Source organism: Leucoraja erinacea, chromosome 22 (assembly GCF_028641065.1).
Source record: "Leucoraja erinacea ecotype New England chromosome 22, Leri_hhj_1, whole genome shotgun sequence".
NCBI classification, from domain to species: Eukaryota; Metazoa; Chordata; class Chondrichthyes; order Rajiformes; family Rajidae; genus Leucoraja; species Leucoraja erinaceus.
Window position 1 is genome coordinate 9,643,296 of NC_073398.1, and position 13,510 is coordinate 9,656,805.

At 46.7% G+C, this 13,510-nt stretch overlaps 1 protein-coding gene across 4 annotated transcripts in view; it reads right to left on the reverse strand.

Moving 5' to 3' along the window:
- Positions 1-13,510, reverse strand: part of ptpro (protein tyrosine phosphatase receptor type O) — a 103,639-nt gene that overhangs the window by 40,258 nt on the left and 49,871 nt on the right. For all 4 annotated transcript variants that reach the window (XM_055652911.1, XM_055652910.1, XM_055652913.1 and 1 more), the window contains exons 8-12: positions 12,820-12,940; positions 9,545-9,738; positions 7,528-7,639; positions 1,706-1,857; positions 40-160 (exon numbers count right to left, since the gene is read on the reverse strand). In XM_055652911.1, the coding sequence (XP_055508886.1) occupies positions 40-160; positions 1,706-1,857; positions 7,528-7,639; positions 9,545-9,738; positions 12,820-12,940 (700 nt within the window). The remainder of the gene's footprint in view (positions 1-39; positions 161-1,705; positions 1,858-7,527; positions 7,640-9,544; positions 9,739-12,819; positions 12,941-13,510) is intronic.

Genomic DNA, 13,510 nt, shown 5'->3' on the forward strand with positions numbered 1-13,510 from the left:
CAAAGGATAGCGAGCAATGGAAACAGAAGAATCACTCACGGAGCTGAATGATTCGTGGTGCAGAGGCGTTACTGCTGCCTTCTGTGTAGGCCACCACAGTGATGTTGTAAATGTCCCCAGGAGGCAGTCGGAGCAGAGTGGTCATGACACTGTGCGGCACCTGTAGTGGACAACACACTCACTAACCACATCAGCTTTGGCTTCGGCACTGAATGAATGGGTGCGCTTATGATCAGGCGGGTCGGTCACTGAGTTTGCAGTTAACACCAAGATTGCTGGGGTCAGTGACTGTGAAGAAGGCTGTCAAAGTACACAGCGGGATACAGATCAACTACGGAAATGGGCAGAGAAATGGCAGATGGAGTTTAATCTGAGCACTGTTGCACTTTTGGAGGTCAAATGCATGGGGTAAATATACAATTAATGGTGTGACCCTTAACAGCATTGATTTACAGAGGGATCTTGAGGTCTAAGTTGATAGCTCCCTGAAAGTGGCAACACTTGTGGACAGAGTGGTAAAGAAGGTGCGTGGCATTCTTGATTTTATCGGTCGGGGCATTGATTATAAAGAGTCAGGAAGTCACGATGCAGCTGGAGAGGACTGTGGTTCGGCCGCATTTAGAGCAGTGTGTGAAGTTCTGGTCGCCCCATTACAGGAAGGATGTGGTGGCGTTGACGATGATGCAGAGGAGGTTTACCAGAATGATGATTAGATTGGGGGGTATCAGCCACAGGGAGACGTTGGACAAGACAGACTTGGATTGTTTTCCCTGGAAAACCCAGAGAGTTGTGAATTTGTGGAATTCTCTGCCACAAAAGGCAGTGGAGGCCAATTCACTGGATGATTTTAAAATAGAGTTAGATAGAGCTCTAGGTGCTAGTAGGATCACGGGATATGGGGAGAAGGCAGGCACTCATGGGTTACTGATTGTGGAAGATCAGCCATGATCACGATGAATGGCGGTGCTGGCTCGAAGGGCCAAATGGCCTCCTCCTGCACCTATTTTCTATGTTTCAATGTTGGAGATTGCAGAGAAACATGACAGTAGTATAAACACTCATGAGAGGCATAGATCGGGTAGACAGTCAGCACCTTTTTAATAGGATGGAAAAATCAAATACTAGAGCAGCATAACTTTAAGGTGAGGGTGGCACATTTTAAAAAAGTTATGCAGGGCAGGTTTTTATGGTGGTTGAAATGTTAGTGGCATTAAAAAAATCTTTGGTAGGCATATGTTCGGGAATGGAAGGATATGGATTATATGCAGGTAGATAAGTGATGGTCTTGGCATCGTGTTTGGTATTATATTATAACTTCTAAAACTCATTAAAATGTTTAGTTTTGTTTATTGTCGCGTGTACCGAGGTACAGTGAAAAGCTTTTTCGTTGTGTGCTAACCAGTCAGCAGAAAGACAATACATGATTACATTCGATCCATTTACAGTGTACAGATACATGATAAGGGAGCAACGTTTAGTGCAAGGTAAAGCCAGCAAAGACCGGGAGGAGGTTAAGAAGGCTCATAGTTAAAATAAGAAACGTTGCTGTGGGGGTAGAGATTTAAGAATGTGGAGCGGTTGTAATATGAGATTGTAGATCTGCTTCTGTGGCTCGCATGTAAATAGTCGCCCGTGTTGGGCGCCATCTTGTAAATGCTCGAAGTTCCAACTTGCTTTCACCACGCGGCAGTCAGTTTCTACTCACGCTTTTCTTGATGATCCTGCGTCCGACTGCCATCACCAACCAGTACGGGAGCGTTGAGTCCGATGTCCCAGTTGTGGCGTTGCCGTACCGCCAGCTGACCGACAGAACGTCCTTGGAATACTCCAGCCAGGTGATCTCTGGAGCGAGCGGGGCTGTGGGGATCGGAGAGTAGGACAGAATGTTTTAGTATATTTGTACACCATTTGTATACATTTATTTGCCTATGTACCAGTTTAATTCATCCACAGTCCACACATTGTTTAACCAGTATTTTTATTTTTACTATCTTGCACTATGACCAGACGCTAAACTGCATTTCGTTGTACCTGTACTCGTATTTGTGCAATGACAACAAAGTTGAATTAAATTGAATTGAATTTAGACGGGGCGGCAGTGAATGACGTTATTCCAATGGCCTCATGCTGTTCCATTTGACCCTCCATCACAAAAGCTCACCAAAACTAAGCAACTCTGCTGTAAAAGCACACTAAAGGGCCTGTCCCACTTTCACGACCTCTGCCGAGTTTGCCCTTAACTCATACTCGCAGCATGGTCGTCACGAGGTCGTAGCAGGCCGTGATGCTAGTCGTAGGTACTTGTGGCATCAAGTAGGTCGGGGCGTTTTTCTCGCCTGATGAAAAATGTCCACGAGTGTTGTGAGATAAATGAAACTTTCACTACTCGTAATTAACTTAACTTTATTTAAGCTTTAAGCAACTTATTTCTTTAATACATAAACTCAGAAACGTCTGGCAAACATGGCTGATTCCGCAGGCTTTTCCCGCCCGAAATACTTCGCACATGCGCACACTCCGGAAATGTCCTGCGCATGCGCACACTCTAGAAGAGCTCCGCACATGCGCACATGCGCCCACTTCATTCTCCCCTCCTATTTATAAGTTGAGACGGTCAGGAGGTTTAATACGTCTTGATGACTGTCGCAGCACTGGAGCCTCAGGAGATACCGGTGTTTCAATAGCTGGGGGTAGATATATTGCTTGGTCATCAACTTCACTCATATTGTTATTTAGATTTTCAATTTTAGAATTTCTTGTAGAAGTTTCCATAGAGGATGCTGGAAGTGTTGGAGGAAGTTCCCGATTAGTGTTATCAAGAAGCAACGGAGCTGACGGAGGAAGTTCTCGATTAGTGTTATCAGGAAGTGACGGAGCTGATGGAGAAGATGGACATGGTGCAAGGTCACGAAGTGAGACAGTTGACTGACGTCCATCCCGATACTTGATAGTTGCATAAGAAGGGTTGACATCAGTCAGTTCAACTTCATCAACAAAAGGTTCATTCTTATTTAATCGGACATAACGACGAAGCAACACAGGCCCAGGGCTCATCAACCATGATGGCAGAAAAGTACCACTAGAAGAACACCGTTTGAAGTTAAAGAGGTTAAATGACCAAGCAATATATTAATTGATGATACTGATGTTATTGACTTAGCCTCATTTAATGTTAGATTTTTAGAATGTACCACATCTAAAAACCGCTGTACATTTTCATCATGTTCAGTTTGGTCTTTTCCTGCAATAGTTATATTATCAAGATAAGGGAAAGTATCTTTAAGGTTTTCCTGTTCAACAAGTTTGTCCATCTCTCTCTGAAAAACAGCCACGCCATCAGTTGCCCCAAAAGGAACTCTGCAGTAGTGATATAATTTCCCATTTGCTTCAAACGCAGTGTATTTCTTCTCTGATTCCTTCAGAGGAATTTGATAGTAAGCACTTTTTAAGTCAAAAGTAGAGAATATCTTATACTTAGCTAATGTATCGATAATCTCTTCTATTCGAGGTAATGGATATGCATCAAGCTCCGTGAACTGGTTTATAGTTTGAGAGTAATCAATGCAGAAACTCTTTCTATGTCTCTCCAAGGGGTCCTTAACCACAACAACTTGTGCCCTCCAAGGGGAAGAACTGGGTTCTATAATCCCTTCTTGTAAAAGATTAGTTACTTCTGTGTTGATAAAGTTCCTATCATCTTTACTAAAATGTCTTGATTTTGTAGCAATTGGCTTGCACTTGGAGGACAAATTAATGAATAATGAAGGACATTCAACAGATGCAGCAGAAAGACCACACAATACTGGTGGCTTTGACAATACAAGATCAGGCAAAGTTCCTTCATACATTATTTGAAGTGATCTGTGCAGTTTCTGGAAATCCTGACCTAGAATTATATTGCTACACAAATTTTTCAAAATACCAAGACATACAGATTTATAGCTAGTTTTGTTCAGAATAAAGTCTACAATACAAGATCCTATAATTTGAGTATTGAGAGTTGTCGGAGCCATCGAGATTTCTCTATTTGAAGGAATTATAGTTAGATTTAGTCGGGACACAACTTGTTCACTTATAAAACTTTCTGAACTGCCAGAATCAAGTAGTACATTAAGTGTATGGCCATTAATGGATACCGTTGTAGCTGCATGAGACAAGCTCTGAGGAAATGCAGCTGTAATTGCACATAAAGAAGGCATGTATATGGCAGCAGTCACACTTTTAGTAGTTGCTTTGGACTTGCATACTCTAGAATAATGTCCCTTCTTGCCACAACTATTATAAGCAGGACACGTCTGGGGTCAGTGTCCCGTTGGTCCTGACGTATATGACTGCACTGCGCTGCTAGAATGCTGAAGGCAGTAACCGCGCAAGGAACGTGCAGGACTCTCTTTATGAATATTACCCCCCGCAAAAGTAACCGTTCCTTTTTGATGTCTCTCTCTTATGAATATTACCCCCGCAAAAGTAACAGTTCCGTTTTGAATAATTAGCAACAATCTGCTGCTGCCTGCACGCTGAGTTTAAAAGTTCCCACGCAAGACTCACGATACACTGTGTATCGTGTCTACCGTGGGAACTTTTTAACCCAGCGTGCAGACAGCAGCAGATTGTCAATTATTAACCCTCCCGCGCAATATACCCTCACCTCTTTTATGAATGGGGATTTAGTTCCCCTTTCTTCGAGGACCGACCGGAGGTTCCGCTGTCACCTCTGCGGGCCGCCCTCGGTGAACGTTTTCAAGGACCTTTCTTCAAGGACCGAAAAAATGTCACTATTCGGAGCTTTTCGTTATTTGGATCGTCGGATAAAAGGTTGTGCACCTGTAGTTGCAGCAGAATACACATTAGATGAGCCATAAGCATCTGAATTTTTCTGAGCCAAGTCTAAAAAGTAAGCTTGATTGTAAGCTGACTGTAAATCCAAGGTTTTGTGTTCTAATAGTCTCTGTCGTATTAAAGGCGATGCCAAACCATTGATAAAAGACTCTCGAATAACTTCCTGTCGATATTGATCAGCCGTAACTGCTTTGAAGGCACAGTCTTTACTAAGTCTTTGAAGTTCTTGTAAAAATTCATCAAGTGACTCACCAGGATTTTGTTTCCGAGTAGCAAGGAGGTGTCGAGTGAATATCACGTTGGGTGTCTTAACGAAGAGTTTGCTTAGTACATCAATAGCAGAATCATAAGTTGTACATTCCTCTATGTAATCATATACATCAGAAGAGACAAAGCTTATTAATGTCTTGAGTCTGTCTGGTGCATCATTGCCACACTCATCAAATAAGTTATTTAGTATACGAAGCCAGTGCTTCCAATTCTTTGCAGCAGCAGGTGAGTTGGGATCCAGATCCAAGCGTTGTGGTTTCAGTAGCTTCTCCATCCCAAGTCGGACTGTTTGACTTCTGAGATAAGTTGCTTAAATTGTTGTGAGATCAATGAAACTTTCACCACTCGTAATTAACTTAACTTTATTTAAGCTTTAAGCAACTTATTTCTTTAATACATAAACTCAGAAACGTCTGGCAAACATGGCTGATTCCGCAGGCTTTTCCCGCCCGAAATACTTCGCACATGCGCACACTCCGGAAATGTCCTGCGCATGCGCACACTCTAGAAGAGCTCCGCACATGCGCCCACTTCAACGAGTAATAAAGGTCGTGAATTAGGTCGGGAAAGTGGGACAGGCCCTTTAGTGTTGCAGTAACTCAGCGGCTCTGGCGGCATCTGTGGAGATCAGGATAGGTGACGTTTCGGATCAGAACCCTTCTGATTGTAGGGGGAGGTGGGAGTAGAAACTATCACTTGCCAGGCTTTGCCCTGACCTCTCTTTTCCAGCTTTCTTCTCCACCCCCCGATCCCCCCCCCTACACCATCAATCTGAAGAAGGATCCCAACCTGCCCATTCCCTCCACATAGAACAGTACAGCATCTATGCCGGCTGACCAACAACAACATTTAAAATACATTTGGACAGGTATATGGATAGGAACGTTTTGGAGGGATTTGGGCCAAATGTGGGCAGGTGGGACTAGCATAGATGGGGCATCTTGCTTGGCTTGGACAAGTTGGGATGAAGATTCTGTGTCCCATTGAGTTCCTCCAGCACTTTGTGTTATTCTCAAGATGTCAGCCTCTGCAGTTCGCTGCACCATCGTCACTAGGGGGCACCTGATATTAGTAAACCAGCTGGATCTTGGCTCACAATTGTGCTAGACGGTTCTGACTTCGACCCAGCTGTAAATTGTCTGTGCTCTGATTTTCATGGATTTTCTATCAGTGCTAAGCTGGTGTAACAGGCAGAGTACTCCCATGGACAACTTTGATCAAGCTGCACTGAATGCAGAGAAGATTTACCACAATGTTGCCACGGCCGCAAAATGTGGTGATATAACAGTGGTGTTTAAGAGGCTTTTAGACAGGCACATGGATATGCAGAGAATGGAGGAATCCTGTGCTGTAATGTTCTACGGAAGGGCCTCCCCCGACTCCCAGTCTGAAGAGGGGTCGCTGCCCGGCTAGTTCCACTGTCGTCCTGCTCACTTTCACTGTTCGTATCCCATCATTATCAACATTTCCCACAGCCAACAATGGACCATTGTGGGCTCCACCTTTCCTAGATCATCGGTGCTAGTTTCGATTTGCTCTTTCCATACCTTTCAATCATTTGTCCTTTGTATCTTTTCATACCTCTAGTTTCCCTTTCCCCTTGACTCTCAGTCTGAGGCAGGGTCTCGACCCGAAACATCACCTATTCCTTTTCTCCAGAGACGCTGCCTGACCCGCTGAGTTACTCCAGCATTTTGTGTCTAAAAATGGTGATATACTTATTTATAGCTGCATAACGCAAACAGAGATGCCTAATTCATTCATTGAGTTACATCAGCCCTGGTTATGGGTGAGTGCACACGGCAGTGCTACCTGTTTCTTTTTAAACCAAAATAAATGTAATCCATTATTGTAATAAAAATACGCAATGCAAAACAATAGCAAACAAAGCCAACCCAATTATCCAAACAAATATTCCCAAAAGTTACACTTAAACTTTATTACAATCCTTGTCGAGGATGCATTCCACCCCCCATGGAGCCCAGTATTCCCCCAGGATGCCAGTGGACAGTGTGTAGCCCCTCTCTAGTACCACCCGGGCACAGACATAAACACACAAAAGGGGCAGGCAGCCGGCATGGGCAGAGCCCTCTTCCGCCTGGCGTCGTGACTCGCGGATGGCCAGCTTGGCCTAGGAGCAAGCCAACCAGGACATTAGCCCTACCCTCTCCCCTACGCACAGGGTCTCCAAAGATGAGGTTGGTGGGTGTAAAGGCAAGGAGCAGCCCCTTTAAGTATTGGAACAGTGGCTGCAACTTTCACACACTCCATCTAGACGTGGAACACAGACTCCGCCAGCCCGAAAAAAAGTGCCCGGCGGGTCTGTGAACGGCGAGAGAAACAGGTTGTACGGGACTCCTCGGAGCAGTGCCCTCCACCCCAGGTCCCCAATGCTGCCTGTGACGGTGATGTGCCTACCTGTTACGTAGCTGGTCACGGTCCTGTCACAGCAGCTGTGTTCCGGTTCTCCCCACGACACCATGGTCACGCGGAACTCGTAGCGAGAGGCGGGTTGTAGCTCCGTCACCATCTGCCAACCAAACACAGCAGCACGTCACCGAGAACCGGGAGACCGCGGCTACACCGCAACCTCAAGCTGGCGCGTGTCAGAGTGTTAAACTCCCACCTCGGTCATTTCCCCCCCCCCCCCCCCACTCCCATCCAGCAGAAGGTACAGAAGCTTCAATGCAAAGCAGCACCAGACTCAGGAACAGCTTCTTCCCCTCTGCTATCAGGCTTCCGAATACCCCCTCCATAAGCCAAGGCATGGTCCGATTCACCTCTACCCCATTGCGGACATTGGGCTTTCTCTCTACAATGCTGAGAACTATATTCTGCACTCTGTATCTTCCCCCTTTGCGCTACCTATTGTAGTTGATTGTATTAATGTATGGGATTATCTGATCTGATTGAATAGCATAAAAACATGTAATAAAAAGGAACTGCAGATGCTGGTTTATACCAAAGATAGACACAAAATGCTGGAGTAACTGTGCGGGTCAGGCAGCATCTCTGGTGGTGCTCTGATCGTGACTCTTCTTCAGACTGACTGTGGGAAAGGGGAGGGGGGGGGGGGAGACACGAAGCAAGTTCTTCTCTGTACGTCGTTACATATGGCAATGATAAACCAAACCGTAAACATACCGGGATTCCCTGCTGCAATGTTGACATGCAGGAAGGAAGGGGGTCTTTTCTCTACACAGCCTGCTCAGATGCACAGCACGGCTCGCATCTTCTGTGGCAGATTCACGAACTAAGCCTGCATTGCACTGGCAGCACGGTGGTGCAGCGATAGAGCTACAGCCGTGCAGTGCCAGAGACCCGGGTACGATCCTGACTACGGGCGCTTGTCTGCGCGGAGTTTGTACGTTTCCTACGTGACTTTTCTCCGAGATCAGTTTCCTCCCACACTCCAAAGATGCACAGGTTTGTAGGTTAATTGGCTTGGTATAATTGCAAAGTTTGTGTAGGGTAGTGTCAGTGTGCGGAGACTGCTAGTCAGTATGGACCCGGTGGGCCGAAGGGCCTGTTTCTGTGCTGTATCACTAAACTTGCATTGATGCTCAGCAAACCCTGCGACCAGCAGGCCTTCAGGAGCCGTGACCAAGATCTAAGCAGTGCTGATCATGCAGCAGAACCAACTATTTATAGGCTGTTATTTTTCTTCCTCAAGTTATTTTCCTTCCAAAATACTTCAATGAAAAAAATCCTCCTCACTTACTATCCACTGTTCACATAAAGAACACACTTGTTCATTTTGCCATGAACTGTGAACAAAGTGATTTCGATAAATAGAATGGGCGAAACAGCCCAAAGCTGCCCAAGGCCTGCTGGATCTCTCGGTTACTAACCATTTCAACTCCCCATCCCATCCCCTCACTGACCTGGGCCTCCACCACTGTCAGAGTGAGGCCACACAGAAACTGGAAGAACAGCATCTCAAGTTTCATTCGGGCAGCTTACACCCCAGCGGTATGAATGTTGAATTCTCCAATTTTAGGTAACAACCAAACCACACCCCACCCCCCACCTCTAAACTACACTAAACTAAGAGGGTCCTGACTCCAAATGTTGCCGTCCCATGTTCTCCAGAGATGCTGCCTGACCCGCTGAGTTACTCCAGTGTTCCCGCGTGAATAGGTCGATGTGGATAGACTGGGCTCAATTCTCCCATCGAAGATAGACACAAAAAGCTGGAGTAACTCTGCGGGACGGGCAGCATCTCTGGAGAGAAGGAATGGGTGACGTTTCAGGTCGAGACACTTCTTCAGACCCAAGAATTTTCTGCAGTGGAATGCAAATCTTCTGCAAACGGCCTGTACACATCCACACCCATTTAACACAGGCACACGTCCATATGATAGACATAATCATCAAGGAAGGCAATGCCGCCCATCCCATAATAATCACCCCCTGCCCAGACTTGCCGAGTTACCATGGAGGTTGATAAGGCACTTGTGAATGGAATATCTTGAATGGTTCTCCACTTAGACTTCTGGTTCTTTGGGTCATGGTGGTACATCTCCACAAGGTACTTTCGGAAGACCACGGAGTAAGGTCTGCCCCAGCTCAGGACCACCGCCGTCGGCCCCAGCGGATACAGCCGCAGCTTCTTCACTCCCGATGGGTCTGTGGATGGGAAAACACGTCCAAAAATTACACCAGCGTGACTTTAGAAAGTCTTCTCACAGAAGCACTGTTAATCATCATGACAGGTCACATAGGGTCTGTTGACAGGTCCCATGGGCCAACTTGTCCATTGCCAACCAAGAGGTCCCATCGAAACTAGTCCCATTTCCCCGCGTTTGGTCCAGATCCCTCTAAACATTCCCTACCCATGTACCTGTCCAAGTGCCTTTAAAGTCTGCATAAGGTCTGATGTAGGGGCTTAACCCAAAACGTCACCTGTTTAATTTCTCCAGAGATGCTGCCTGACCCACTGAGTTACTCCAGCGTTTTGTGTCTATCTTTCCAGTGCCATTAAATGCTCTTATAATACCCGTCTCAACTACTTCCTCTGGCAGCTCGTTCCATATACTCTCCACCCACTGTGTGAACAAGTTCCCCTCACATTCATATGAAATATTTTTCCTCTCATCCCAAACCTGTGCCCTCTAGTTCCTGTGTCCCCCTACTCTGGGCAAAAGGCTCTGTACATTCACCCCACCTCTTCCCCTCATGATCTTACACACCTCTAGAAGATTACCCTCATCCTCCTGCGCTCCAAGGAATAAAGTCCTCGCCTGCCCAACCTCTCCCTTTAGCTCCGACCTTCAAGTCCCAGCAACATCCTCATCAATCTTCTCTGCACTCTTTCCACATTAATGACATCTTCCTAGAGCAAGTGTCAAAAACAACACAGTTCTCCAATTGTCTTGTACAACTGTAACATTCTAACAGAAGGTGACCACTTGACCCGATGTCTAACTAGAGAGTTAGATTTAGCCCCTAAGACTATGGGAATCAAGGGATATGGGGAGAAAGCAGGAACGGGGTACTGATTTTGGATGACCAGCCATTATTATATTGCATGGTGGAGTTGGCTTGAAGGGCTGAATGGCCTAATCCTGCACCTATTTTCCATGTTTCTATGTTAACCATCGATCACCCGTTCACAGTAGTTTTATGTTATCCCACTGTCCACTCCCTAAGCACTAGGGACAATATACAGGGAGCCAATTAACCTACAATCTCGCACGACTTTGGGATGTGGGAGGAAAACAGAGCACCCGGAGGAAACCCACGTGGTCACAGTGATCGTGACAGAATCCTCCTTGTGGCGATCCCTGGAAGCGACGACGCGATGCATTCTGTGACGTGTCGGGCAACAATTCTGTCAACATGTTGGAAGACCACAGAAGCCAACAGCGAGCTACATCGTCTGAAACACGAGCGAACAAACAGGGAGAACGGGAAAAATCCTGACGGACAGCACCCGAGTTCAGGATCGATCCCGGATCTCTGGCGCTGTGAGCAGCAGCTTTACCACTGCGCCACTTGGATTATAATATGGGACTTTTCTAAAACTTTGCATGCCAGTTGTAGACGTAGCCACCAAGTAGGATACAGGAGACCATTCAGCCCATTGGGGTCATACTAGCTCCTTGCAGAGCCATCCCATTACCTCTTACTTCCTGTAATCCAGCTATTTATTCTCTCTTTGACCATGAAATCTGCTTTCATTCTTTTCCTGGGAGCGGAGGAGGATGAGGGGGTTTTATAAAATGATGGGGACGGGGCAATAGATAGTGAATGCAGGGAGTCTTTTACCCAGAGTAGAGGAATCAAGAACAGGAGGGCATAGATTTAAGGTGAGAGGGGAAGGATTTAATAGAAACCTGAGGGGCAACTTTTTCACATGAAGAGTGGTGTGTAGATAGAACGAGCTGCCAGAGGAGGTAGTTGGCAAGTACTATCACAACATTTAAAAGACATGTGGACATGTACATGGATAGGAAAGGTTTAGAGGGACATGGGCCAAATGTGGGCAAGTGTAGGGCATCTTGGTAGAATGGGTAAAAGCCCTGTTTCCGTGTTGACTGACATATGGTATAAGATAGTGTAGGGACAGGCCCTTCGGCCCAATGAGACCATGCTAACCAGCGATCAACCTATACACTACCACTATCCTACAGGTAGACAAAAGAGCTGGAGAAAATCAGCGGGTGCAGCAGCATCTATGGAGCGAAGGAAATAGGCAACGTTTCGTGCCAAAACCATTTCTCCACCACTATCCTACACACTAGGGACAATTTACAAAAGCCAATTAAGCTACAAACCTGCACGTCTTTGGAATGTGGGAGGAAACCGGAGCACCCGGAGAAAACCCATGGGGTCACTGAGAGAGAGTGCAAACTGTACACACACAGCGCCCGAGGTCAGGATCGAACCTAGGGTTTTTGCGCTGTGGGGCAGCAACACTACCACGGCACCACCATGCAATTGGTAACACAAAACAGAAATGGGAAATCCAGAAAATTACCGCAAAGCAACTTTCAGGATGAAGTTGAAGAACGTGGGTCCATTAATTCAATATTATTACCACTTGTAGCTAATCTTGCCACTGGCAAACCAACACACTGCCAATGTCTCTCTGTCCCGCATGTAACAAGAGTAAAAATACAGACTTCAGGACGAGAGTCACACCCAAGGCAAATGGGATTGGAGTTTTACAATGATCCATTCCAGCGACCAACCCACAAAGAATAGAACAGTGCAGCACAGGAACAGGCACTTCATCCCACAATGTCCATGCTGAATATGGTGCCAGGAGAACTAATCTCACGTGATCCATATCCCTCCATATCCGTCTGCTTGTCTAAAAGCCCCTTAAATACCACTATCGTATCTGCCTCCACCAATACCCCTGGCAGCGCGTTCCAGGCATCCACCACCCTCAGCATCAAAAAACCTGCCCCACACATTGCCTTTAAACTTTGCCCCTCTCACCTTAAAGCTGTGTCCTCTAGTCTTGACATTTCCATCCTGATCTATGCCTCTCATAAATGTTATATACTCGGCTTAACCCCTGGAGTTCCAGAGAAAACAATCCTTTCCAACCTCTCCGTACAGACAGCACCTGTAGTCAGGATCGAACCCGGGTATCCGGTGCTGTGAGGCAGCGACTCTACCGCTGCGCCACCGTGCCTGCCCACTTCAATTCCAGCAGGGAAGTGGGGATGTGAAGGCTGCAACCTCCCAGATACTCACTCAAGCCAAAGGTGACGGGGCGAGACGGGGGTCCGACAGATGGGCCATTCCGCAGGTAGACCGTCACCTGGTAGAGTGCCCCAGGCATCAGGTTGTCAATGATGTTCCCACTCAGGTTTACCTGGTTGAAAAACCAAACAGAAACACGTGACCAGCTCCCTGACTGCGGAGCGTTTCCCCGCGTGGACCCGACATTCCACGCCACACGTCCACCCCATCAGCCGGTAGCGGTGGGATAGGAGACGAGCTCGGCGGAAACCAAAGCAAAGTGCAGGGCGGCACGGTGGCGCAGCGGTAGAGTTGCTGCCTCACAGCGTCAGAGACCCGGGTTTGATCCTGACCACGGGTGATGTCTGTACGGAGTTTGCACGTTCTCCCCGTGACCTGCGTGGGTTTACTCCGAGTGTTTTGGTTTCCTCCCACACCCAAAAAACGTACAGATTTGTAGGTTAATTGGCTTGGCATATAAATATAAAATTACCCCTAGTGTGTGTGTGTGTGTGTGTAGGGTAGTGTTAATGTGCGGGGATCGCTGGTCGGTACGGACTTGGTGGGACGAAGGGCCTGTTTCCATGCTGTATCTCTAAACTAAACTAAATCTCCACAAACTGAAGGGCAGGGTTCAGTCACTACGCAAGGCTGAATTTAGTTTAGTTTAGAGATACAGCATGGAAACAAGTTCTTTGGCCAA